The sequence below is a fragment of the Sus scrofa genome, chromosome 13, assembly GCF_054392235.1.
Source record: "Sus scrofa isolate SSC_HxYL_T2T_F1_AM1 chromosome 13, Sscrofa_HxYL_maternal_Yorkshire_Landrace_v2.0, whole genome shotgun sequence".
Lineage (NCBI taxonomy): Eukaryota > Metazoa > Chordata > Mammalia > Artiodactyla > Suidae > Sus > Sus scrofa.
In genome coordinates, this window is record NC_139395.1 from 185,055,088 (window position 1) to 185,079,680 (window position 24,593).

A 24,593-nucleotide genomic window follows, 5' to 3' on the forward strand; every position below is an offset into this window, starting at 1 on the left:
GTTTTTTCAGCAGTCAAAAAACCTTCAGTGAAGCAGGAGCGCTGAGCGAGAGGCGGGCTGGGAAGGTCTGCCCACGGTATCTTCCCCCACCCCCGGGGCGGGGAACGCCCACACCCACGCCCCGGGAAGCCTAGGGTCACCCACTCCTCCCACCAGGCGTGAGGCGTGGACCACCCTCACGCAGCTGGGAGAGGTTGGGGGCGGGTGCGGTGGATAAGAGTCCCGCTAGGCCGCACTCTTTAGGTGGCATTTAGGGGGCTGGGGCAGGGGCGGAAGTATGTTCACGGGTCTGTGGAGCACTGAGTGCTGAGCTCAGGCTTTGCTGGCCAGACCCCTCCTCTACCAAGTCGCCAGAATACCTGGTCCTAGGTGATCTTGTACTCCGATCACCCCAGGCCTTTTCAAGAACCCTCCCATCACCTGAGAACATTCAGATCTGTATCTGCCCCTAACTTTACTCTGGACCCCGAAATCGGATGCCCCAGCCTTGGGACTGAACTCCTGGCCGCCTCAGCCCACCCCTCCCCGGCGTCCACGCCTCAGACCCTCATGTCTGTATTGTCTTAATCTTGCTGGTCCAACGACGTTTCTCTATAGATTGATTTTTAAATTACATACGTCTCTCTCTCTCTCTCTCACTCACACACACACACACACACATAATCTTATTTTTAACAATCCTGTATACAAGTATATAATCAGTGCCTAGAAGAGTGTCTTGCATATTGGAAGTTCTTGATAAACACTTAATTCACTTGAGTGAATAAATGTACCACTCTTCAGAAGAACTGAAAATAATTTGACCGGACCATTCATTCAACAAATATTTTGTTGGAGACATACTAAATTTTGAGATACCAGAATCTCTACTATTCAACTGGAATGCCAGTATTTGCGACCCACATGTTTACCTTAACACACCCCATTGAATGTAAATACTTTAGCACTTCATGTAATTTTCAGTTGCACCAACAAAGAATAGAGAAGTGCCTTAAGGATTAATAAGAATATCATCGCTCGTGGGCAAAGATAAAATTTCCTTTAAAGATGATTTTGGTTTTTGACAAAGAAATAATAGAGGATCCAAATTAAAGCAAATGGACTAATAGTATGAAAGTAAGGCTATCTGTGGGAATGGTTAAGCAGATAGAATTGGAGAAAGGCAGATGAGGGAGTATATGACCACATTTCTCCATCTGTACTTTGGGTGGAGCTGGTTTCAATTTAGATTGTCTCCTATGATATGCTGATGTATAAAAACAATATTTTAGGGGACTCAAATATTATTACTTCTACAATATTGGAATCCCTCAGCAGATGTGGAAGGCTCTGTCGTTAGTAGATTAACCGCTGTTGCTGTCTCTAAACACTTGATATACTTTGATGACAAAGGACTTCTCCAAGGGTAAAGTACATAATCATTAATGAGACTTACAAGAAGTCATGATCTGGCTTTTGCTTACTCTGCTCAGTTCATTTCTCCAATCTTCTTGTTATCTGTATCCTCTTACTGAAGAGCAGCTCCCCAAATCTCCATTTTTTTTGTAATGCCTCTTATTTCTGCCTTTGACTATGCTGCTCCAATACCTGAAAAGTTCTCCTTCTAACCCAGGGGAATTTCTACTCACCCTCTTCATCTCTGTCTTAATGTCACTTTCCCCAGAGTTCTATCTGATTTCTCAAGAAGCAGTAAGATTCCCATTTGACACAACTTAGTTCAAATGTAGTCCTTAGTACCATAATCCAGGATTGTTTGTTTACACTTGTCTCTTTTATTAACGTATTGAAAGGAGAAACTGGATCTTGATCACTTGGTATTCCTAGTGCCTAGCATTAAGCAAAAGGATGGGGCTCAGTAAACATCTATTGTAACAAGATAATGAATGGATCCCTTCTTTGCTGCCATAAGTTTTCTTTGGTAAAAATAAAAGTGATTTATCTATTTAAATACATCTATTGACTCTCAAATATCTAGGAATGATTTTCTAATAGATTCCATGATTTGAAGGATTTAGTTAGCTTTAGTTGGCAAAGAGAAAATAGACTTTTCCAAGCCTGTTCACCAAAGCAGTTACAAAGTCATTATTCTGCACACTAGACTTCAACATTTGATTTTGTTAAGGAAAATAAAAGTTTCTGCATCTAAAAAAATAGAGACAAAAATAAAGGCTTAAAACAATGTCTTCCTATGGAGTTTAAGTGCACCCTCCTTCACAGGCAACCAAAAACCCAACCTCCCTCATCAATTTCATTTTTACAACCACTGCAGAAAAATCCTATAAACACCACACTCAAATTGATCTGTTGCTAGAACATGTCAAGGTCTTACTGACCTCCATGTTTGCAGCACTGCACCCTGAGCTCGGAGAGTATTTTACTATCTTCTCTTCCTTGTATACTTTTACTTGTTCTCTAAGGGCCAATTAGCATTTTATCTTCTCCTCTGGAATGTCACCCAATCGTAGGAATTATTTTCATTATGACACTGCAGTATTTTCTTTAAACTTTCATTGTATTGTTCATTAAAGTATGTTGAGATTATCTTTAAAGGTGCCTCTTCCACTACTTCTACTTCTCAAGAACATGGATTGGATTTTTGTCATCTTCATATCTGTAGTATGGTGCATAATCTTTGGCACATAGTAGGTGCTTAGTATGATTTGTTGCTTAAATAAAGTGATCTGGGAATATCTTCAAATATATAAAAATGATTTAAAATATATGAAGAGTTGGAGTACTGAAAAAAAATGAAGTAAAAAGCCACAAGCAATCAGATATTTATAATATTGAACTTCGAACATCTGACAGTTTATAGTTTACTTAGAGCTAATTTTTCCTTATAATGTGGATGTTGATTCAAAATGCCTGTCAACTAACACAGGTGTTGTGGGGCTAAAAAAGTGTATTTGCATCTTTTGTGTATCTAATCATCACTATCAAGGACTGGCCTTTCTTGACTAGGTGGCAAGCTTTAAGAATAGAGAAAGTATTTGGTGTTGGTAAACTCACTTTTTCTCTTAGAAAACCTCTGCTATTTATCCTGCCATATTCTAATTTCCAAGCCTCCTTGCCCTGTGGCTTATGGATGTTACCTGAAAGGCTCAAGTGGAAGCCTGGAAGGCGGAGAAGGGGAGAACATATGCTATTTCCACTGTTTGTCTAAGGCACTTTGATTTCCTCCTTGACTCAAGTACCTGCCGGACAGACCAGACCACTCTTCTACTCACAGCTACTAGATCCTGTGTGGGAGCCTCACAATGGCTGCTGAGTGGCTTCTAGTGGAAGGTCCTGGCTTCTGGTCTTTCAATCTCTCTCCAGCCAGGTCATGATAGCAGCTTCCTAATGTTGTGAATCCTGGACTCTATAACAGCCCTTGTTTACCTTCTCACCTGTGTAACTAACACTTTAAAAATTTAAAGTGATTTCTGTTTTTTCGGATGGACCCTGTCAGTTAACACTTCTTTTTATGTATTTTACCCACATTATACATTGCACTGCATATAGTTGGTAGTGTTTGAACATTTAATGCTGATTGTTCAGGAAAAAGATCATGCCATGTGATACAAATATAGACAAAAAGCCACATAATTTTCCTCTGGCATTTTAAAAATGTTTTTCCAAAAAAAAAAAAAGTCTGCCTCAACACCTAACATTTGCTGCTTTCTTTGCCTTGATTATGTCTTCCTCTTAGGTTTACCTGGTTAACAGCTTCCAATTCATCCAAATATCATCTGAAGGATTTCTTCATCAAATCACAACACCCTATTAGGTGAGACATTCTATTTTATCCTTTCTAGCATTTTACACATAACATTTATTGGAGTTAGCAATTAAATATTAATTTCTGTGTATATTTGCCTAATATTTGTTTTCCTCCCTGGAGTATTTATTCTATGAAGGCACGGTGAGTGTCTGGTCTATTCAGCATTGTACTTCCAGTTCAGAGGAATGGTTTGGTATCTTCTAGTGATTAAAAATTCTTTTTGAATAAATGAGGGAAAAATGAAAAACCATGAGGAATTCATGAAATACAAGATTTTAAAGAATAATGGATAATGGGGTAGAGGGAGAGGGAATGAAAGTTTAAAATTGGCTCTAATGGCAGAATCAAACTAGAAAGATGTGTGCCTGTAATTTTATCTGAAAACAGTAGGAATTACTTAAGTGTTGTAATCAGGGGGAATAAGTGAAATCTGATTTGCATTTCAACAAGATCAATGATAATGGTTTGAATCACTCATTGTTGGGCATCTCATTAGAATATGGATTATGATTTGGAGTCAAAGCTCCACCAAGTTCTCAACGTTAATTATAAAGGAGAAATAAACTTTTTTTATTGTTATTCCTACTTATTATTTGATCTATTATTACACTATCTTGTTATTTTTTTTTTTTTTGCCACTGCAATTACCGCATTAAGCTGATATCTCAGATAATAATCTGAAATGATCAACTGAGTCCCTTAGTTATACCACTGGGCGATATATTTTATTGTGGCTTGGATTATTTATTTTCAAAAGAGTATACCGTTTTCCATTTTTTTGTGGTTGTTTTATTATCCACTCAGGAGATAAGAATATAGAAAGAAACAACAAAAACATTAATTTCCTAAATAATGTTTACCTTAGGATTTTGAACCAGTAACATGAACTGTGTGTCTCTCCCGAAACAGAGATGTGGAAAGATTTATAGCATGTTTAGCCAAATCAGAGAAGAAATTATAATTCCATATTCTACCACATGTCCATTGTTAGAGCATCCAAAAATAGTCAAGATATATTTTTTGAAAAAGATATGTCATTCTAGAATATTGAAATGGTTTGCAGGGTCAGCTATATAATTTGAGGGGTCCTCTACAAAATGAAAATGTGACAGACTTTGTTCAAAAACCAGAAAAAAAAAGCTTTTTCTTACTTGTACTATATGTCTTCTAACCTGTAATACTAGTTTATTTGCCATTTTTTTTGTTTGTTTTTGTTTTTGTCTTTTTGCCATTTCTTGGGCCGCTCTCGCGGCATATGGAGGTTCCCAGGCTAGGGGTCTAATCGGAGCTGTAGCCGCTGGCCTACGCCAGAGCCACAGCAACGCGGGATCTGAGCCACATCTGCGACCTACACCACAGCTCACGGCAACGCCGGATCGTTAACCACTGAGCAAGGGCAGGGACCGAACCCGCAACCTCATGGTTCCTAGTCGGATTCGTTAACCACTGTGCCACGACAGGAACTCCTATTTGCCATTTAATGTTGTACTCCCTTGGGCACAGGAATATTCATGGGTGGGGGCGTGGTGCAGATTCTCACAGGAACCCACCCAGCCCTGCAACTCCACACGTAGGGTGAAGACATCTTGACCCAAACCTCCTCATACCTTTGCCAAGCCCCCTGCCTGGCATGGGCTGCAGTTTTCTCTGGTATGAGTAGGGGAGTGTGCTGCTCTTTGTCCCCTGAGGCAGAACCACAAAGGAGCTCAGGCTGAGGGCTCCATCACCCACCCTATTATCTCATTGGTCTTCACTTGCAAAACACACATTCTAAAAATTGTGAAGAACTTCAAGACGGTCACTGCAGGGCATTAAACCTCAAGCTTGGAACGCATTTGGTGTTTGAAGTCCTGGTCATTTTCACTGGTCACCCACTCATGAAACCAGCCCTGATGCTAAGCATTGGATTCTAACTTCAACTAACAAGGCATTCCACATGACAGCTAATATTGCCTGAAATTACAAAGGTAAACAGACCCCTTAACTATATCCAGCTGGATAAAAAGAGATTCATATTTGTATATTTGACAAAATGTGACTTATTTTGCAATAAATGGGGTTTGTGCCTTTGGTTTGCTTGTAATGTTAGGCTTTGATTGCCTATAATATGGCCATTCCAGAGTATTTCAGTAGTTTTGACTCAAGAACTCAAACCAATTAACACAATAAATTGGGAAGGTGTCCTTATCATTACCATGTACTTTCCAACACCTTTATGCTCCCCTGGAGTATCCAAAATCTCCTCTAATAGAGAGTTGTTATGTTCTTACCTCCATGAATTACCATGTTCCCAAAAGTTCCCTTTATCCTCTACACATTACCATTAAAAAAAGAAAGAAAAAAAATCTCTGGTTTGGCTCCTACTTAGAGCAACCTCATTAAATACAATTTACATAACCCTGTATTTTAATCACTCACTTGTGAGGACTCTCTTGGAAACTCAGAATCTTACAGGTTTAGCAAAGGTGAATCTAAGATTCGGCAATATAGGTGATGCCTCTCTGACAGATGAGCGCTGTTAATAATGTTCTACAAACAATGTCAGGGAAAGGAGGATATACAGTCCCAGAGGCAAAGAATTACATAATAGAGAGGCAATGGAGTTCCAGTAGTTACATTTATACTCTGAATCTGGATTTTCTATGAAAAAGCATAGATGTGACTTGTGCCTGAGTTTTCTTTTTTGTAAAATTTGGTGCTAGTTTGGGGACTTTTTTCCCAAAATTATCTTCTGATGAGTAAATGATATTCCTTCTCTGTCTCTAGGAAAGCATAAGTCATTTGGATTTAGAGAATCACACGGTGGTGAAGGGAAAAGCAACTTTCCCTTCTACTTCCATTAAATACTTCTGTAATCCAAATCCGGTGGGAAGGTAGGGGAGGGCAGAGTTCCCACACTAACAAAGGCTCTGACATCAGGTGCATATTCTACAATTTAATTCGAACTGTAACGGCCTGAAGTTAGTGCAAGGCTCCACAGGTTAAAAGCTCACTCTCACAAGACTGCTCCTGACTTCAGATGACAGTTCCAAGTGATGAGCCCCTAGGTTACCTACAACTTTTGAATGACTTGGCTGTAAATCAGAGGGCCCCACAAGCTCCTTCTCAGTTTTAGTCATGTTCTAGAATGGCTCAGAGAACTCAGGAAAAATGGCTTACTTACTGAGATTAATCCTGCTAAAGGATGTATACTTCAGGAAGAGCCAGATGCAAGAGATGCATGGTGCAAGGTGTGGGGAAAGGGGAACAGGCTCTCCACCCTCCAAGCACCTTCATGAGTCCACCAACATGAAAGTTCCAGAGGCCATACTTGAGGGTGTTTTAATGGCCTCTGAAGCTTTTAATCTACATAGGCATAATAGATTAGATAATTGGTCACTGGTGATTGACTCAACCTCCAGCCCCTCTCCCTTCCCTGGAGGCCAGGGGGTGGGGAAAAGTTTTTAACACTCTATTCACCTGGTTGGTTCCCCTGGCAATCAGCTTCTATGTTGAAGCTATGTAGGAGCCCTCAACCTGAACCAGTTATTTTTCCTAGCATACCCAAAGACACATCACTTCTGGAGATTCCAAGTTTTTGTTTGTTTGTCTTTTGTTTTTGTTTTGTTTTGTTGCCAGAAACAGCTGCAGGGGATGAGGGGATGAGCGAGTGGTAGCAGAAGAACAAAATATATATTTCTTATTATGTCACAGAGGGGGTACTTCAATGCCTTAGCACCAAGATCACAGGTACTGGCTGGGTACAAGAACAACAAACTTGAATGAGAAGCGTTTCTACAGCTGGGGATATAATACTTGGCACAAGATTATAGTAGAGACTCTTAGTTTAGAGTTCATGGTTCACCAATCTCTATGCAAAATAATTTTTGTTTGCCCAGTTTGACATGACTCCATTGGACTAACAGGAAAATCTGTAAGCAAAATATGATTAAAAATACTAAAGCCTTCTATGCTATTTACAAGCCATAGAAAGGACTTGAGTGTTAGCACATTGGACAATACATGTATTTCTGATATGCTAATTTTACTAGTTAAATGTTTTAAAATCTGAGCCAATGATTACTGTGTTCCAGGAGAATTATGTTGCTTTCCAGAAATATTGTACTTATTTAAAAGGCCTGCACTACATTATTACTGTAAACTAACTCTAATCTATATGAAATGTATTCCTTAAATCTGTTGTGTGTGTATTATGTGCACCCTTCATCTGTGTAAGGATTTAATTTAGTAAAGACAAAATAAAGTTTCAATAGTATGTGCAGGACATGTGTTTTTAGGACTTTTAATAATGTGCTACTCTGGTCATTGTTATAGTCACTCTTCAAATGCTGAGTTAATTTCCTAAATTTTCTAGCATAATAAAGTATTAACAGCAATCAGACCTATTTTTTAAAAAATCATAGTAGAACATCTTCATAGAAATATCTTTTGGATTTTAGACTATTAATAATGTCTAAAAGTGGTCTGGTTTTCAGTTTGATTAAATCATAAGAATTTTTCCTAATTATACCATTTTTATTAGAATCCCCCCATTTCTTCTTCCAACATAACAATGCCAAAAATATAGAAAATAGTAATTACTTAGGATATTTTAATTATTAGAAAGTTTTGAAGGGCTAGGCATAAAGTGCTATATTTAGATTCTTGGGGAGTCCATGAAGTAAGGGACTTAATACATAGTAGATATTTAATAATTAATGTTTTGATAAATAACATGCAATGTAGAGTATCACTTAGTGTCATTTAAAATGTAGCCAGGAAGCTACTCTTTGCCCTTTCATCTCTCTTCTACACATTTTTTTATTTGCTAGTTTTCAAAACATTAGAGAAAGTTATCTTTAAATTTCATAAAACAAAGTATGACTGGAAAATCTTTTAAAACTATTTCCTGACTTCTTGTTTTAAAGGAGTGCACAGTTATTTTTAGGATCATCCCAGCATTGTCATATAATGAAGATGCCTCTCATAGGCTAAAACTGCTATGCAATTATTAATTAAAAACCCTTAGACTTCACTCTACCCTTGGGTGGATACCATTAGGTAGAAATTTCAGTATGCTTCCTTGCTTAAAAAATGCCAAAGACTATTTTGATAGAAATAATGACTACTGTTATGAAAACATGGAATTGATTTAGCTGGGAAACACAGGCATCATATATGTATATAGTGGGAGAACTGAATGAGAGTGGGCATTTTGGGTAACTTCAAAATAAATAAAGAATTGTGTTTATTAATGTGTTACTTTGAATGTCATTTTCTTTCTGTGTTGAATTGGCTCTTCCACACAATCAAATTTGCTAACATGTATCACAGGGCTTCTTTCGCTAGGAAAAATTAAGATAAATGAATGTTATTTCATAAAATAAACCAGATACAAAATCTTGCCTTGTATTTACAGATAAATTTTAATGGAATATTTCATGGTCTAACACAAATATCAGACCCAATGACACTAATTCTTGTACAGCCTTTGGCTTACCCTGTATAACAAAATCTGTTATTTAAAGTAGACTATAAAATACCTTATGGTAAGTGAACTTCCAAAGACACAAAGAAAATCCTCCATAAATTTAAAAGCTTATCTCAAATTCTTATTGGCATAAGCTTAGGATGGATATAATACTAATTGCATTATCTTAGGTAGTTGAAATATATAATACTGGTTAGAATGTGAAAATTTAAAAAAAAAATGTTTAAGTGTTTTTGCTTTGTTCCTAGTCAACATTAGTAAACACACAAAAGTGATTGTAAAATTACTTTTACAGAGTTTTGGAATTTTGGCAATCTCAAGCAAATTTCCTAAGTCAGCAACATTTTCTTAACCCTTAGTCAGCATATTACAAGGTTCATATATTCCAAGGAGTAACGATTAAATGTACAAATAAGATAACATTTGTTTTACCACTGCTTAATTTTTAAAACTTCCATTTAGAAATTTACAAAGAAAATGGGCATCACTGAAGAAACCTAAAATGAATGGATAATATATGCAGTTGAAAAAAGATATGCAAAGTAAAGGCATAAAGGAATATGTTTTATAACATCTTTTATAATCTGTCAGTGGGAGAAAAAAAATTCCACCTTTCAGTGTCTTTTAACAAGCCTAAGAAAATGAACTAAATGAATAGACCATTCAGTAATGTCCAACGGGTAACTAAAATTCAAATTTTATTTTTCCATATATATCAGACAATTCTTTTCTGACAAAACTTTACCAAAAGATGAAGTGCAAATGGGAACCCTGTAAGAATGTTTATAAGAGTTGTACATGACATATTTTAAGCGCCACTAAGTACACATTGAATACTTTGTAAGTATATAGGCATATCAACATGCAAGTGTCATGTACCTAATATTACAATATGCATTTTGGTTCTTGAAAATGTTAATGATAATAGTAGATTCAATAATTGTGTTTCTCTACCTTCTGTGCAATATGCTTGATTTCATTGCATCTTCTTTATAGCACAGAATTTATTTTTATGCTGTCATAAATATACCCTTCCAAAAGTTATGAATTTCATGTCATATAAATAGAACATTTTATTTTTGAAGCTACATCACTGGGAACACCTGCATTTCTGGGTACCATTTTCAGAGATAAGTCTTTAAATTCTTTTTAACATGGCAGACTTGTTCTGATGTTTGTTATGTTGAAATATTTATGATAAAAATGGAGCTTTCACGAGGGAATATTTCTTGGTTGACTGAAAAGCTAAACAACCAATTCGCAAATATTGATGTGAACTGAATATGAAAAAAAAAAATAGGTCAGTAATCCCAAACTCATAAATCCTTGGGTTACTACTTAACTGCATCATTGAATCTACAATAAGTACAGCAGGTACAGTTAAATAAATTTGTAAAGAGATTAATTTTATACATTTATAAGGAAAAAGAGTACTAGATTTGAAATTTTTCTAAGTTATTTTCTTTCTATTTATGAGACTCAGTCAATACATTAGAAACACAGAGAAAAGCAAAAAAGAGAACAATTCAGTTTACATTTCATAGTTTTTTTTTTTTTTAACCAACTGGTGACCACTGCTTTCAACCATCAAATATTTTATTGCATATAACTTTCACTATCAGCAAATATAAAGAGAAAAGTGTCTACTAGTATCATGTACAAGGAAAAGCATCTGAAGAAAGAAAACTTTTGAGGTTTGACAGTACTGTGTGTAAGAGAAGTGTAATGTGGCATTTCATACCGCACTTAAAAGTCCATGTAGGAATTACTGCTGTTCTGACCCTGGATGTGGGAAAAGTGCTTAAGTGCTGAGCCCTGGTAGGTTTTCCTTTGCCCCTGCAATCTTCAAAAATCTTTTAAGTTTCTTCTTTTGAAATATACAATATATTTCATAGGGGAAAATAGTGGTTTTTTTCTTTACATCCTTTTCACATTTGGGCCCATTCTCTCCAAAATAACCATACATTTTTTATAACATATATGAGAAAGATGGTAAAGATCACACCAAATATTACTTGTAACATAACCACATAACAGAAATGTCTTACTTTAAGCATATTTTATAGATTCAGCATCATAATTGGAGATAATTTTTTATCTTTTTTTTTCTAAAGGAAAAATCTGCTTTCAAAATGTCATTTTCCTTTTAGAATAATTAAATTACATCATTTGAAGAATTGGTATTATGTCTATGCAGACAAAATAAAGTGGGTATTTGTGGCAATACTTTGCATTGTTATTATTCAGGGTTTATTTGTTAATATGGCATTATTAAATACTTTAAATATTTTTCTTACACAGATAACACTTCTTGGGAAAATAAATCATATGTATAATTTTTGCTTAAAAGACAGAATTTATAAGAAATTGTGTATTTTAAATATTAAATGAAACAGATATTGGATTGCAAAGTGTTGCCATTTAAATTTTTTTAAAATCAACACAATTATATCACATTGAAATAGGAAGTAGGCATGAGAAGAACTATCCTTATAAAGTTATTGTATTTTGCTTATAGGAAAAGTTAATGATAGAAAAGGAAAAACAAATGCATATCCATACACCTCTGTATACACTGAAAGTAAAGTTGGCTTTTGAGATTTCCCAGGGAGTGGGGAGTGGACCGTTAATATGGTCCCAAAAGAGTGCTTCCTGGGATATCTTGTACATAATTATTTCTTCTATTTATATTGAAGTATCATAGCCCATGTTAAAAGTGAGAGGTAGAAGGATTATTGTAAGTATGCATGGCAGAGAATTTACCAGCTATCTCCAATAACTATTGCATTCGATATTAATAATCTCAATACATAAAAATGCTGATGAATTTAGAACCCATTTTTTACATGCTGTTCCCTTTATCGCTCTTTATAATCTTGCTACTTTCAATCCATTGCCTTTGGAAGGGTATAAGTGCAAAGGGCATGTTTTGGGGTGAAACAGAGAGAAAAAGGGAAGAATGAATGGAAAAAGAAAATATATTAGAAATTCCCATTAAGATATAGTGACTCTATTAAAGTTAACCTATGTTCTTTGATTGAATAAATTTGTACTTATAATAAAAGTACCATAATCCATTAAAATATACAAACTTTCAAAGAAAGTTTAAGAATTCCAAATTCAATTAGATATGGATCAAAATTTTAAAACTTAGGTTATTTCTTTCTCTCCAGTAATGCTAAAAACTAGGCCAGATAATTTTGTGTCACATTAATGATTAACGTGAAAAATTTAAAGTGTTGTTATGGCAGTTGTATTTTTAATTAATGCTTTAATATGTGGGATGTGAAGATTAGCAATCTTTTAGATCTTGTTGAAGAATTCTTTAAAATCCCTTTGCATTAAGTATCCAGCAATAGAATTGCAGATATTGCACTGAGTATATTTCAATATTGCCAGTGTATATTTCAAAACAAATTCTATTATCTACACTAAGATTTCCTCTTTCCCAATATTCAAAATGCATATTATAATTACATGGGTTTCCAACATCCATACACAGCAAGTACAAGATACTTACATGTACATACACTGTAGTTACCTATATTTTGCATAGTTTTTAGTGTGTACTTTGTGCCACTTAATAAAAAGCATTACTCAGTAATTCTCATTAGGTGTTTTCATCTATTTCCACTGTGGTTGCCAGTTGTTTTTTTGTTTTGTTTTGTATTGTATATTTATCACAGATTACTATTTGCAAAGGGGGAATTGAAGTGGGCATTTTTAGAGGGCTCTAAGTAATTAACTATGTGATGGGGAATTTGCAGTTAGAGATGAGTTTTGGAATTTTTTCCAAATTAAAAAACATAATATGAAATTCCACATTTATCATTCATTGAATTATCCTTATAGCCAAAGAAAAAAAGAAAAAGTATTTTAATGTTCCCCTTGGTAACACTTTGCAGTAAGTGGCACTAAATTACACGATAACTGCTATGTTACATGGAAGAACCATCACCGTCAAACAGCTGCTGTACATGTGCCTATATGGAATCTCAATGCTGTTACAATCATGAGTACATAATTACAAGTGAGCCTGTCCTTTTAATTGAGATATTTATATTTTTACAAAGAAATAAAAATAAATGAGGCATTAGTGTCTTTGCCATATTTAGGAAAGTTAGTTTTCTTTCTCTATTTGTTATTTTAATTGAGGGGTTTCAATGCAAGATTAAGCATCTTGAATCAATGTGAGATCATCTAGTTTCTAGATTAAACTCCAATATCAGATTCCTTAAACTGCTTCTTGTATTCTCTGGTAAAAGAAAACGAGTTGAAATCTCTCTCTCTCTCTTTCTCTTTCTCCCTAACGCACACACACATACGCACACACACACGCACACACACCAATACTTTGCTCATGCTTTCTCTCTTTGCTCTTACACTCATAAACATTCCTTTTTCTTCCTAATTTTGATAATTGTTCTACCTAGGACACTCAAAAAATGGAAACAAGAAAAAGAAAAAAGAATGCTGTTCACACTTTTTTGATGGAGGACAATCAAATTACACTGTAAACATACACTGGCAGAGAACATCTACTTTTGGTAAAGAATAATGTTCCATATTCTACTAGGGGTGTGTGTGTGTGTGTATGCACTCCTTTCATTGAGTTCTGTGGCTACGGTGCTCACTAAGCAAAGACAGAATATGGCTCTCTGGGCAGAGAAGTTCAAACATTTCAGGCATTGCAATTGACATGGTCCACTTAGAAATGTCATTTCCTATTTTATGATTTTTAGAGAAATGAGCAGAATTTTCACACTTTATCTCCTTGTTTGGTAGAAATCAAATCATTTTTAAGATAAGAAAATCTAACTCCATTGTCATTTTCTTTCAATAACTGAAAATAATACTCAATTCAAATCTATTTTCACTGGCAAAATATTTGATTAGATCTCACAAATCATACTGTACCAATTAGTGTCTTTTACAGAGTTCTAATGAGTTTTTAATATTACTGTAAAGGGTTAAAAGAGTCAAAAGTCTTGAAATGCAACCAATTTTGGATTTCTTCTAATTGTACAGTGCTATAAATAATGATTGAGTTATTTAGGCAACAATTTAGCAGTTGGAGCCAAGTAGAATACAGATGAAATGAAAAGGGATGTAAATACGGCATCGATGAAGAGTAGCAATTTTGTAAATGCATCCTGAAATTAGGCTTTAAATAGCAATTGATGATGCAGTTTATACAACTTACTTCTGTAATAATAACCTTTCCATTTTGTACTCATAGGATGAATTTTGCTTTGTGGAGTCTTTCTAAAGATTATGCATTGAAAGATATGAACAGTTTATAAACCTATTCTAGTTTCAATGTGTCTAGTAGCACCTACCTGATTCTCTCAAACTACCATACTATATTAACATATTATTGCATTTTTCCACAGATGGTATGGAGTGAACTGTAAAAACAAGCATGCAATCACATCAATGCAGACTTATTTCCTTAAAATGTCATACTGTATATGATTTATTATGTTAACACTCAACCACATCATATTATTTATGTTCTGTATAATCTGAAAAAGTGCTGCTTGACTGACATCGTCCTTTTTCTTTTGTAAGAAATCAAGATAAATGCTTCAATAATCAAACAATTAAAAATTCTAATGTCCTTAAAAGATTTATACTTTTCTGATAAATAAGATACAGCACCCTTGTCTTTCATTTGATATTAACACATGATGTCATACTCAACCATTCTTTCTTCCCCCAAATAAATTCCAAGATATTATTGTTAAAACCATAGGCCATCATGCTTTCAGACATCACAAGTATAGATACCATATTGTCATATTTGTTTTCTTCTTAAAGGTGCAATGATTGTGGATGGGAAAATAATTTTTATCTAACTGGATTTTTAATCTTTAGCATATAATAAATCTAATGAGAACCAATCTAGTAATATTGTATTTAACTAGGAGGAATAATATGACTTTAGATTGACTCGGTGTCATATTTAAGAATACAGCATTTCTTAATGGTTAAATACACCAAAATTTCAGAAATAATCCAGAGAAAGAGACTTTCACCTTGGAGTTAAAAGCATGGCAGAAATTCTCTATCACTCACTGTTTCATAAGTTTGTACCTCACAAAATGCATAGACAGGAATTTAATATAAAGAATTAGTTATTTTATACAGAAAACATATCTTAAACACTTCTTTTTGGCAAACCAACATAGGTAAGCAGCTCTGGAACTGCCAAATTAAAAGTTGTAAATTTTTAGCAAACTAAGAGTTTATTTTTAGGTTATTATTCAACTGTGGTTGTAATTTAAAACCTGAGGCTGTGCACTGGTTGTTAGCTTAAAATTACCTTTCCTTATAACATTGTGCTTCCATTGTATAACAAATAAAAATCAACAAGAACTAGAAAAATTTGCTGTTGAACAGTGCTAGGACATACAGACAAAAATACTAATACAGGTTATCTACTTATAATATTGGTTTAAGTAATATCTAAAGGGATATAATGGACATTAGAAAATGCTTACTCATGACTGGATTACCTACAGCCAAAAAAGTTAAATATGTATCAAATAATGTTTAATTGGATTTATTATATGCACTATATACAGATACTAAAATGTCTCAAAATTGTGCCCTATGGATATTTCAATTTTGTTTAGGCAGGTGAGTCTTTGTGGAGCAAATAAATTACAGAATCAAATTAAAGAAATGAATGAAATCTTTGTGATTCACAAAGCAGTAAAATGTTTGCAACAATTTATTGGTATATGAAGCTAAAATAATCTAATGGTAGGATTTACATAATTATATAAGATACCATGTCATGATTGCAATCCATACACATGGTTCCTGTATCAAATACTATAGTTTTAAATAGCAAATTGATACAGCTTTACCAGTATAAGCTCAAACATTCCAGAATCTATACTACAGTAGGTTTTTTTTTTTTTTTCCAGTTTGTATTTTCTAGGGCATATGCTTCCAAAACATGTCTTCAAAGATAGACACGTAGGAAGCATTGTAAACCTCTAAATCTGATTAAACTTCAGCACATTAGGCCTTTACCTAATCCTGATCCTTGTGAAAGCTATCCAAAGACAAGGTCTTCGATTTAAAGGGAGAACAAAAAATGAGGGGGAAAAAAAACTGAACATTTTTTCAATGTATAAAAACAATTCAATATCATGATTCAAGGAGATGATTAACATTGTTAAGGCTGTATATTCAAGCACTGTATGTTAAAAGAGCAATGATGTGGAATTTAGGCAGTGAGAAATGTCCTGCATTATGGATGGTACAGTAATTAAAGAATGATGCTTTCGACAGCTGATTGTTGGTATACACTGGCTACTGATAGCAGTACGGGATGGAAGTTAATAAAGGTAGCAGAAGATGGCAGAAATGAATTCGGAAAGATGATAGCCAGTTTTCTCCAGCAGCCAGCCTGGTAAGTAAAATTCAGAATCTTGGCCTGTATTTTAAATGAAATATTCCTTTTTCTCTTCAGCATTGACTTGGCTGCCCTCAGCATTGATAATGGCTGTGTCAGCATCTGGTGCATCTTCAGCTCCTTTAGCTTCATTTGTTAAGTATGTTCCTGTGGGTATTGGAAGAAAAATATTAGTTCTGTCTGGTAAAATAGCCAGTATTAAAGCTACATTCATTTAGGAAGAAAACTATGCCAGATTTCGTATATGTTGGAACATACTGTGAGGCGTAAGAAACCACACAATTCACTCTCCTAAAGTTGCACACTTTCCTTCAGTTTTCAGGTGTATGTTGTAGATGAAGCTGTGGCCAGATTAACTAAAGGCAACAGCCAAACTGGAATGGATAATGAGTACTTTGATTTCTTTAATGATGGCTGCAGACCATGTGATCCGTGCAGCTGTAGCAATCAGGGCCCTTTGTTAAGATGTTGATAATGATCACATCAAATGTGTCACTATTCATTTTGGTAACTCCATTTAAAAGTAGATTTTATCAATAGTTTGCTACCTAGCCCATTGTGAAAAATCACATATTTTCCTAATATGGCCACATAAGTGTCCATAAACTTACGAGCAAAAACACTGATCAAATGATTAATGTTGGAGTTGAATTTCAGTCCTAGAGATAGATTACAAATTTGCTTCCTCTTTATTTTATTTTATTTTTTTGGCTGAGCCAATGATTTGATTCACTAAGTGAATTTTAGCTATTGGCTAAACATTACTTTGCTAAGCCAATTCAACTTGAACATTGAATAAAATAATCAGTATTTAGATCTCTCTTTCCTACCCCATCACACACACACACACACACACACACACACACACTCACATAATGTTTCACAATGAAGTTCGTCTTTATAATTTTTTTCCAAAATTAAGAATTCTTTATTAAATATAATGTACCTTTATGTCTCGCCAGATATCGTCCCAGCAAAAATATAGAACACAGCGTGACAAAAACAACTACAGCCACTATTCCTCCTATAAGAGCATGATCAGGGCCAGCCTGGCCAGCCAGAGCATTGGGATCTAGAAAAGAGGAAAAAATATTGTTCAAGTTAGTGCTTTGTTTAAATATAGGGTTCATATCTGCATTAGAATGAGTTATTTTGAAAATTAGCACATTAAGGTAAATTTTTATTAATGCGTATTATACCAATCATCCAGTCAACAAATATTTATTGGGTGCCTATAGTATACAATACCTGGGAATATAATATTTGACATAAATTACTCTCAAAGTATTGAGTTTATATGTTCAGGGAGAAACAGGATAAACACACATTTATGGTTTTGAATAGTTACATGCCTTTTCTTCCTGCTCTTCTCCACCTGAAAATATGCGTATTTTTTTAATGTAACAAACACAACTATACCATTTTAAAAATACAGTTATGTCATAGGACAGGCTGTGGTTAGAAATTATAATTTAGGATTTATCATAATATAAATATTATTTAATGCTGTGGAAACTGATGAACTCCCCGAGAGAGAGTCTAGATAGAGAGGAGAGGATGTCTAATTATGGGACCCAAAAAGATCCCATAATTAAAGTCTGGAAGAAGTGCTCCCAGCAGAATAGATTGAGAAGGAGAGAACAGTGGGATAGGAAGAGATCCTGCAGAGTACATGGTATTTGATCAAAGGAAAGATCATACTTCAAGGAGATGGAGTGTTACAAACTGTGTAGTATTATTGATAGAAGGTGGAAGATGTATACTCAACATTGAGGATTAAGTGCCCACTACACTTGTAGCTTTAAAGGAAGTGGTTGGAAAGATTAATTATATACTTGTAAGCTCTGCCTTTAGTAAGGATTTAGAAGGAGAAAGTAAAGAAATAAATTAGGCCTGGTAATTATGCTTTCAAAAAATCTTGAAATATGGTTATAGGCACATGACTCTGACAAATAGATCAGAAATCTCCTGTGCTTGTAATGAAACTATTGTGCCAAAGGAGTGCATACCAAGTTTAGAAAGAAAGGAAAGAAAGAAAGAAAAGAAAGGAAGAAAGGAAGGAAGGAAGGAAGAAAGGAGGAAAGAAAGAAAAAGAAAGAAAGAAGGAAGGAAGGAAGGAAGGAAGAAAAGAGAGAGAGAGAAAGAAAGAAAGAAAGAAAGAAAGAAAGAAAGAAAGAAAAGGAAAGAAAGAAAAAGAAAGAAAGAAAGAGAAAGAAAGAAAAAAATATCTGACTATTTGTAATACCAGACAAACCTCTGGACTCCCAAATTTGGTGAAGGCAAGAAATGGACTATAAAACTGTGCCCATGGAGGGTGTATTCTCAAACACCCACTCTTGACACAGCCACGGAGTGTAACTGACAAGGTTGAACTTCCCATAAGGTAGAAATGGAGGAACAAAAAAAGAATGAACAGAAAAAAAAAAATACAGTTTCTTCAAGGAGCTGTAACTATTGCCAAGGCAGAGGGAAATTTTCAAGCCAGTCTGGCATTTTTTTCATAATTATAGGCCAGTACTATTCAGTGTTTCCCATATTCCTCTATTTCCAAAAGAGAGCTTTTATATTAAGGAGCGCTTTTCCTGACTCTGTTCTATCATGTTTTGTGTATGGGATGGAGAGGAGCACTGAAAGTTGTCTTTTGGTTCATCTGTTTCTGGACTAAATGATGAAAAGGCTTGTGCATATGTGAGGATCTTGGACTTTGAGCTGGACACACTGGCTTGATGGGACTTTAGGTTGTCTCTTCAGACAGAGTTTGGCAATGGTTTATGTGAGAAAAATAATTGAAAAAATACTTGGTGAACAGAAGGTTATATTGGTGCAGAGATTTTTGGTTGATGCAAAACTTGTTTCCCCTTCTCTCAGTGCACAGAGCTAAACATTTACCAGCGCCATTTGTAGTTGAAGATTAACCATGTGATTTGTATTCTAGACAAATGAAAGAAGGCCTAGCCAATAAAACCCTCCCACATGTAACCTTCCACAATGATCTCAGGAGATACAAGTTAAAAGTAAGAGAGCTCAAAGAGTAAGTCAAGCCATGGATCACTGAATTTCCACCTGGAAGGAAATTACTATCCAACTAAGAAGACATGCACTGTCCAACTGCTTGAATAAAAAAATAAAATAAAATAAAAAAGCTTTTTTTTTCCCTAAACCCTGAGCATTTAAAAAAAAATTAATTTGTTACAGCAGCTATTGTTAATTTTGCTTTTCATTATATATTTAAAGTATTTCCCTTAAATTCTGGCACTGACCATAAATCACACATATACAAAAAAAGGAGCAAAAACTAAATTCTCCGTGCATCTGAATGACCTACTCCTATTCTTAGAGCCAGTTTCAAACTCCTCCTCTTGCTCAAGTTCCCAAATATACACAGTCATAAATTATATCCATTTTACTCACTGAATCTCTCTCAGAATTGAGTACTCTTTTTGGGAGCTGAGAAATCACTCTTGTTCATACATCTGTCTTATATCCTGAAGATAAATTCTGAGAAGTGGTTTGCTAGATCAGAGAATGTAAACATTTAAAAAAGATTTTTGATAAATATAGCCAAATTATATTGCAGAAAGATTATACAGTCATCCTCCACCAACTCCACCTGAGTTCCTAGATAGTACTAACTGCAGACAGTATAGTTAAAAGAAAATGTATCAATCTAACATTAAAAAGTGTTAAATATTGTGTATTATTAAATTATAAGTTAACATAAATATGTCTGAATATTAATTCCTATATTAATTAATTTATGTAGTTAGACCATGTTTGCAATTCAAATTTTCTGTTTTAACAGCTCTCTCCATAAAAAAGATGGATTATTTTAGCAATTTCTTTTTATTTATTCTTCATTTCTGGTCTCCTCAGCCATAGATAAGTCTTACAATTTTCTGTAATCAAATCTATCAAAGTTTTGTGTTATGCTGTCTGACTTGTGGATCATGATTTGAAATGCTTTGGCCATGATAAGCACAGATTGCTGCTGTCATCTAATACTTTCATTATTTTATTTCAGTCCATCTAAAATGTATTTTGGTCTATGATTTAAAGCTAAAGCATAAAATATGACTTTAATTCTTCTGTTACAGACAGTTGTCCCCCATATTATTTCTTTCATCAATAATTTTGTCACTTACCATAAACTAAATGTCTATTTTATGTGTTTCTACATATTCCAGTCTATTCCATATGAAGGATGGATTCTATATATGTGACTCTACACTAGTACTGTAATTTTAAAGACCATTTTAATGCCTTGGAGGTGAAGTCTTAAATCTGGTTCAGAATATTTTTGCAAGAAACAAAAATACAACAAATTGTCTATTGGAATTGTACTGATTTGTAGATAGATTTCCTTTATATTGTGAATTTTCCAGGAATATAGTATGATTCTTCAATTATTTAAATCTTTAGTGTCTTCTAAAATTGTATAGTTTGCTGATTCAGAACCTGCACATTTTCATTAATGTTATTTCCTATTTTTAATAATATTTTAATACTTAATATATTGAAACATTTCAATATTTTAAAATGTTTTAAATGTTATTACGTTTTTAATTAAACTTTTAGCCTTTTATTTTTTTACTTTTTCCATCCATTTTTATACTCTATTTTCTGAAGCATTATAGCTAGTATGTCAAGATAATAGTTTTCATTTCCTGACAATCAAAGATTCTTAATTTTCCTACCATTTTAGTGTTTCAATTGTTTTCTTAAGGTTTTTTCTATTATTGATACTAATATTGCATATTTTCCCTCCTGCACTAATTAGTGCTTTGTGAACAATGACAGTTTCATCCTAATTCTGATGATTGCAGGAATGCATCAAAAATTTAAACGGACTAGCCACAGTCCTATTTTTGACACTGTTTGGTCTCTACTCATCTCAATATCTAGAGTTACCTTTAATTTCTATATATCTAAAATTAGATAGTAAAATTATTCCTCCCTTGATGATATGAAGCACACATCTTGTTTAAAAAAATTTCATAATAACAACATCCTTGAATCTTGAATATATTAAGTATTATTTGGTTGTGAATAAACATTCAACTGGCTAAAGAATCTTTTTGAATTAATAATAATGCAAAATGATTTGTCAGTGTCATAACAATTTGTTTTGCCCCTTTTTCATACCAAATAAATTTGAAATCATTCAGGTTGTTCTGCCTCCTGCTCCTGCCACATAAATCTTAAATAATTCATTTTTAAAAATGACATGCTTTTTTCTGCATGATGGCTATCGGAATTCTTTTTTTTCTTCAATTATATTTTGATATTTTAGCTGAATATATTTTGTGTTTTGTCTTTAGTCACAATTTTGTTTCACTTGCAAACCTACTTTTTTATTAAAATCAAATTAAGTTCATGTTTCTTGGCTTATAAATTCTTTTTTCTACTCTACTGTCTTTTCTGTGTTCATTTTATCTACTCTACTTTTGATTAATAATTGTTCTTCTATTTTCTTTCTTAGAAGATCCAATTATGCATTTTTAGAAATTCCATATTTTATGTTGATATATGTTATTCCCTCTTTCCCATTATTAGAATCATTTTACTAATTTACATTTTGTTTGAGTAATATTTCCCAAGTTTATCATCTGTTTAGATGATTTGATTTTCTATCATTGATTTTCCCTATTTCTTCCTAAAGGATTTTGTTATTGATTGTTATTTTGGTTTAACTAAACTCTATTTAACCCCACTCTATGCTTACTTAGTAGGTATTTTAAATAGTTTTATATGATTGACAATAAAAAAATGAAAGTTTTGGAGTTCCCACTGTGGCTCAGTGGTTAACGAATCTGACTAGGAACCATGAGGATGTGTCTTCGATCCCTGGCCTTGTTCAGTGGGTTAAGGATCTGGCATGCTGTGAGCTGTGGTGTAGGTTGCAGATGCGGCTAGGATCCAGCATTGATGTGGCTCTGGTGTAGACCAGCGGCTACAGCTCTGATTAGACCTCTAGCCTGGGAACCTCCATATGCCACAGGAGAGGCCCTAGAAAAGACAAAAAGACCAAAAAAAAAAAAAGAAAGAAAGTTTTATAATATTGTCTTCATTTTAGTATAATATTTCCATTTAAGTATCTGGAAAATGTTTTTCCTTTATAAACATGTATTTTTTATCTTCTTTATTACAAACATTTTTCACTGGATTCAAGTTGAATTTTTAAATTCTATTTACACATCCTTGCATTTTCTTTTCTTCTTTTCATTCTTAATTTTGAGATGTTTTGAATATGGATGGATTCTCTTTCCTGAGGCTTGGTGTTTATTTCTGCTCAGTTGCAATGCTGCAAATCAATCAAGCTACAGAAATTATCTTTGTAATTGATATGTGAATCATAAGACATTTGTACTTAGTGGATGGACTGGAGAAAGGTTTGGAATATAGATCATTAGGGTAAAAGATTTCATTGATTTCATATACTTTTGCCTAAAATCTTCACTTTCATAGTAGAGTCGTAGATAACATGTAGGCCACCCCTTTTTTTTTGTACAATTTGTACAAACATGATTTGATCTGTTTAAATTTGTTTTAAATCAATTTAAATGTATCATCTTCATTACTGAATATATTTTACTGGTTTCAATTACATATGACTTTCAGTGAAAGTAATCCATAAAACTCATGTTTATTTGACCCTAGTCAGGAATGTTCTGCATATAATCTATAAAGGAAAAGTTTCAACCTTTAGCCTTCATCTCAACAACAAAATAAGTCAACACATAGTCCTAGCTTTTTAAGATTTCAGAGATAATATGGTTATAGGGAATTCTTCTTTGCATGTCTACTTGTAAATGTTTTTGTTAAAGCTAACATTTTTGGTTATGCTTTTTATTTCTCCCCCATAACTGTCAGAACTAAAAGTCTGTCAATTTCTATTCTTAGCAACTAAAACAAGTGATTGAGATTAGGATCAGTTAAGTATCACTTGAACAATGCAGAGATAATACATAATTGAAACGACTATGTCCCAGTGGGAATCTCTCATACATCCTTTCTCTCATTCCTCCCCTACTGTCATAGCAATAAAAAGATGAAGTACATACAGACTTCTGACATTTCTTTATAGACAGCTGAGTCTATATTACCATTTAAATAAATATACCATGTGTCTTTAAAGACCATTATTCATCATCAAGCATTAGCCCATGACTTGCTGGAGTTTGCCTCTTAATCAGCGAGTGAGTAAATGCCAATATATTTGGCAACAGAAAAGAACAGAAACTTTTTCTACTCGATAATGCATAAAATACAAAGAATATTGTAGAATTAAAACTTTCTGAGCTTAACATCTTTCAGTTAGGGTTCTTGGACTTTTAATAAAGGACCCCAGGAGTTCCTGTTGTGGCGCAGTGGTTAACGAATCCCACTAGGAACCATGAGGTTGTGGATTCGGTCCCTGCCCTTTCTCAGTGGGTTAACTATCCGGCGTTGCCGTGAGCTGTGGTGTAGGTTGCAGACGTGGCTTGGATCCCGCGTTGCTGTGGCTCTGGCATAGGCCAGTGGCTACAGCTCTGATTCGACCCCTAGCCTGGGAACCTCCATATGCCGTGGGAGCAGCCCAAAGAAATAGCAAAAAAGACAAAAAATAAAAAATAAATTAAAAAAAAGGACTCCAAAGGAAAAAATATGTCAAATAATAATATTTGGGATTAGTAATTTCTGATATTTAGAAGAGTAGAAAATAACCTTATAGTTTTATTTAAAAATCTTAATATGAATAAGAACTAAATTATGTAATTCTAGTTCTTAAAGCATTGTTAAGGATTTCTACCATCAAGTATATAGTTTATCATGTTTAGTTCCCATAAAATAAGTGAAAACTCAGTGTTCTTACTGTGGCTCAGCACCTGACATTGTCTCTCTGAGGATGCAGGTTCAATCTCTGGCCTCATTCAGTGGTTTACAGACTCTGT

At 34.1% G+C, this 24,593-nt stretch overlaps 1 protein-coding gene across 4 annotated transcripts in view; it reads right to left on the bottom strand.

Moving 5' to 3' along the window:
• Nucleotides 1-9,144: 9,144 nt before the first annotated feature.
• Nucleotides 9,145-24,593, bottom strand: part of CADM2 (cell adhesion molecule 2) — a 1,076,345-nt gene continuing 1,060,896 nt past the window's right edge. For 3 of the 4 annotated variants that reach the window (XM_021071361.2, XM_021071360.2, XM_021071358.2), the window contains 2 exons: nucleotides 17,609-17,734; nucleotides 9,901-16,809 (listed from right to left, as the gene is read on the bottom strand). In XM_021071361.2, coding sequence (XP_020927020.1) covers nucleotides 16,691-16,809; nucleotides 17,609-17,734 — 245 coding nt within the window. In that variant the 3' untranslated portion in view covers nucleotides 9,901-16,690. Of the gene's footprint in view, nucleotides 16,810-17,608; nucleotides 17,735-24,593 lie in introns of all 4 variants that reach the window. The other variant, XM_021071359.2, reaches the window with a different exon arrangement.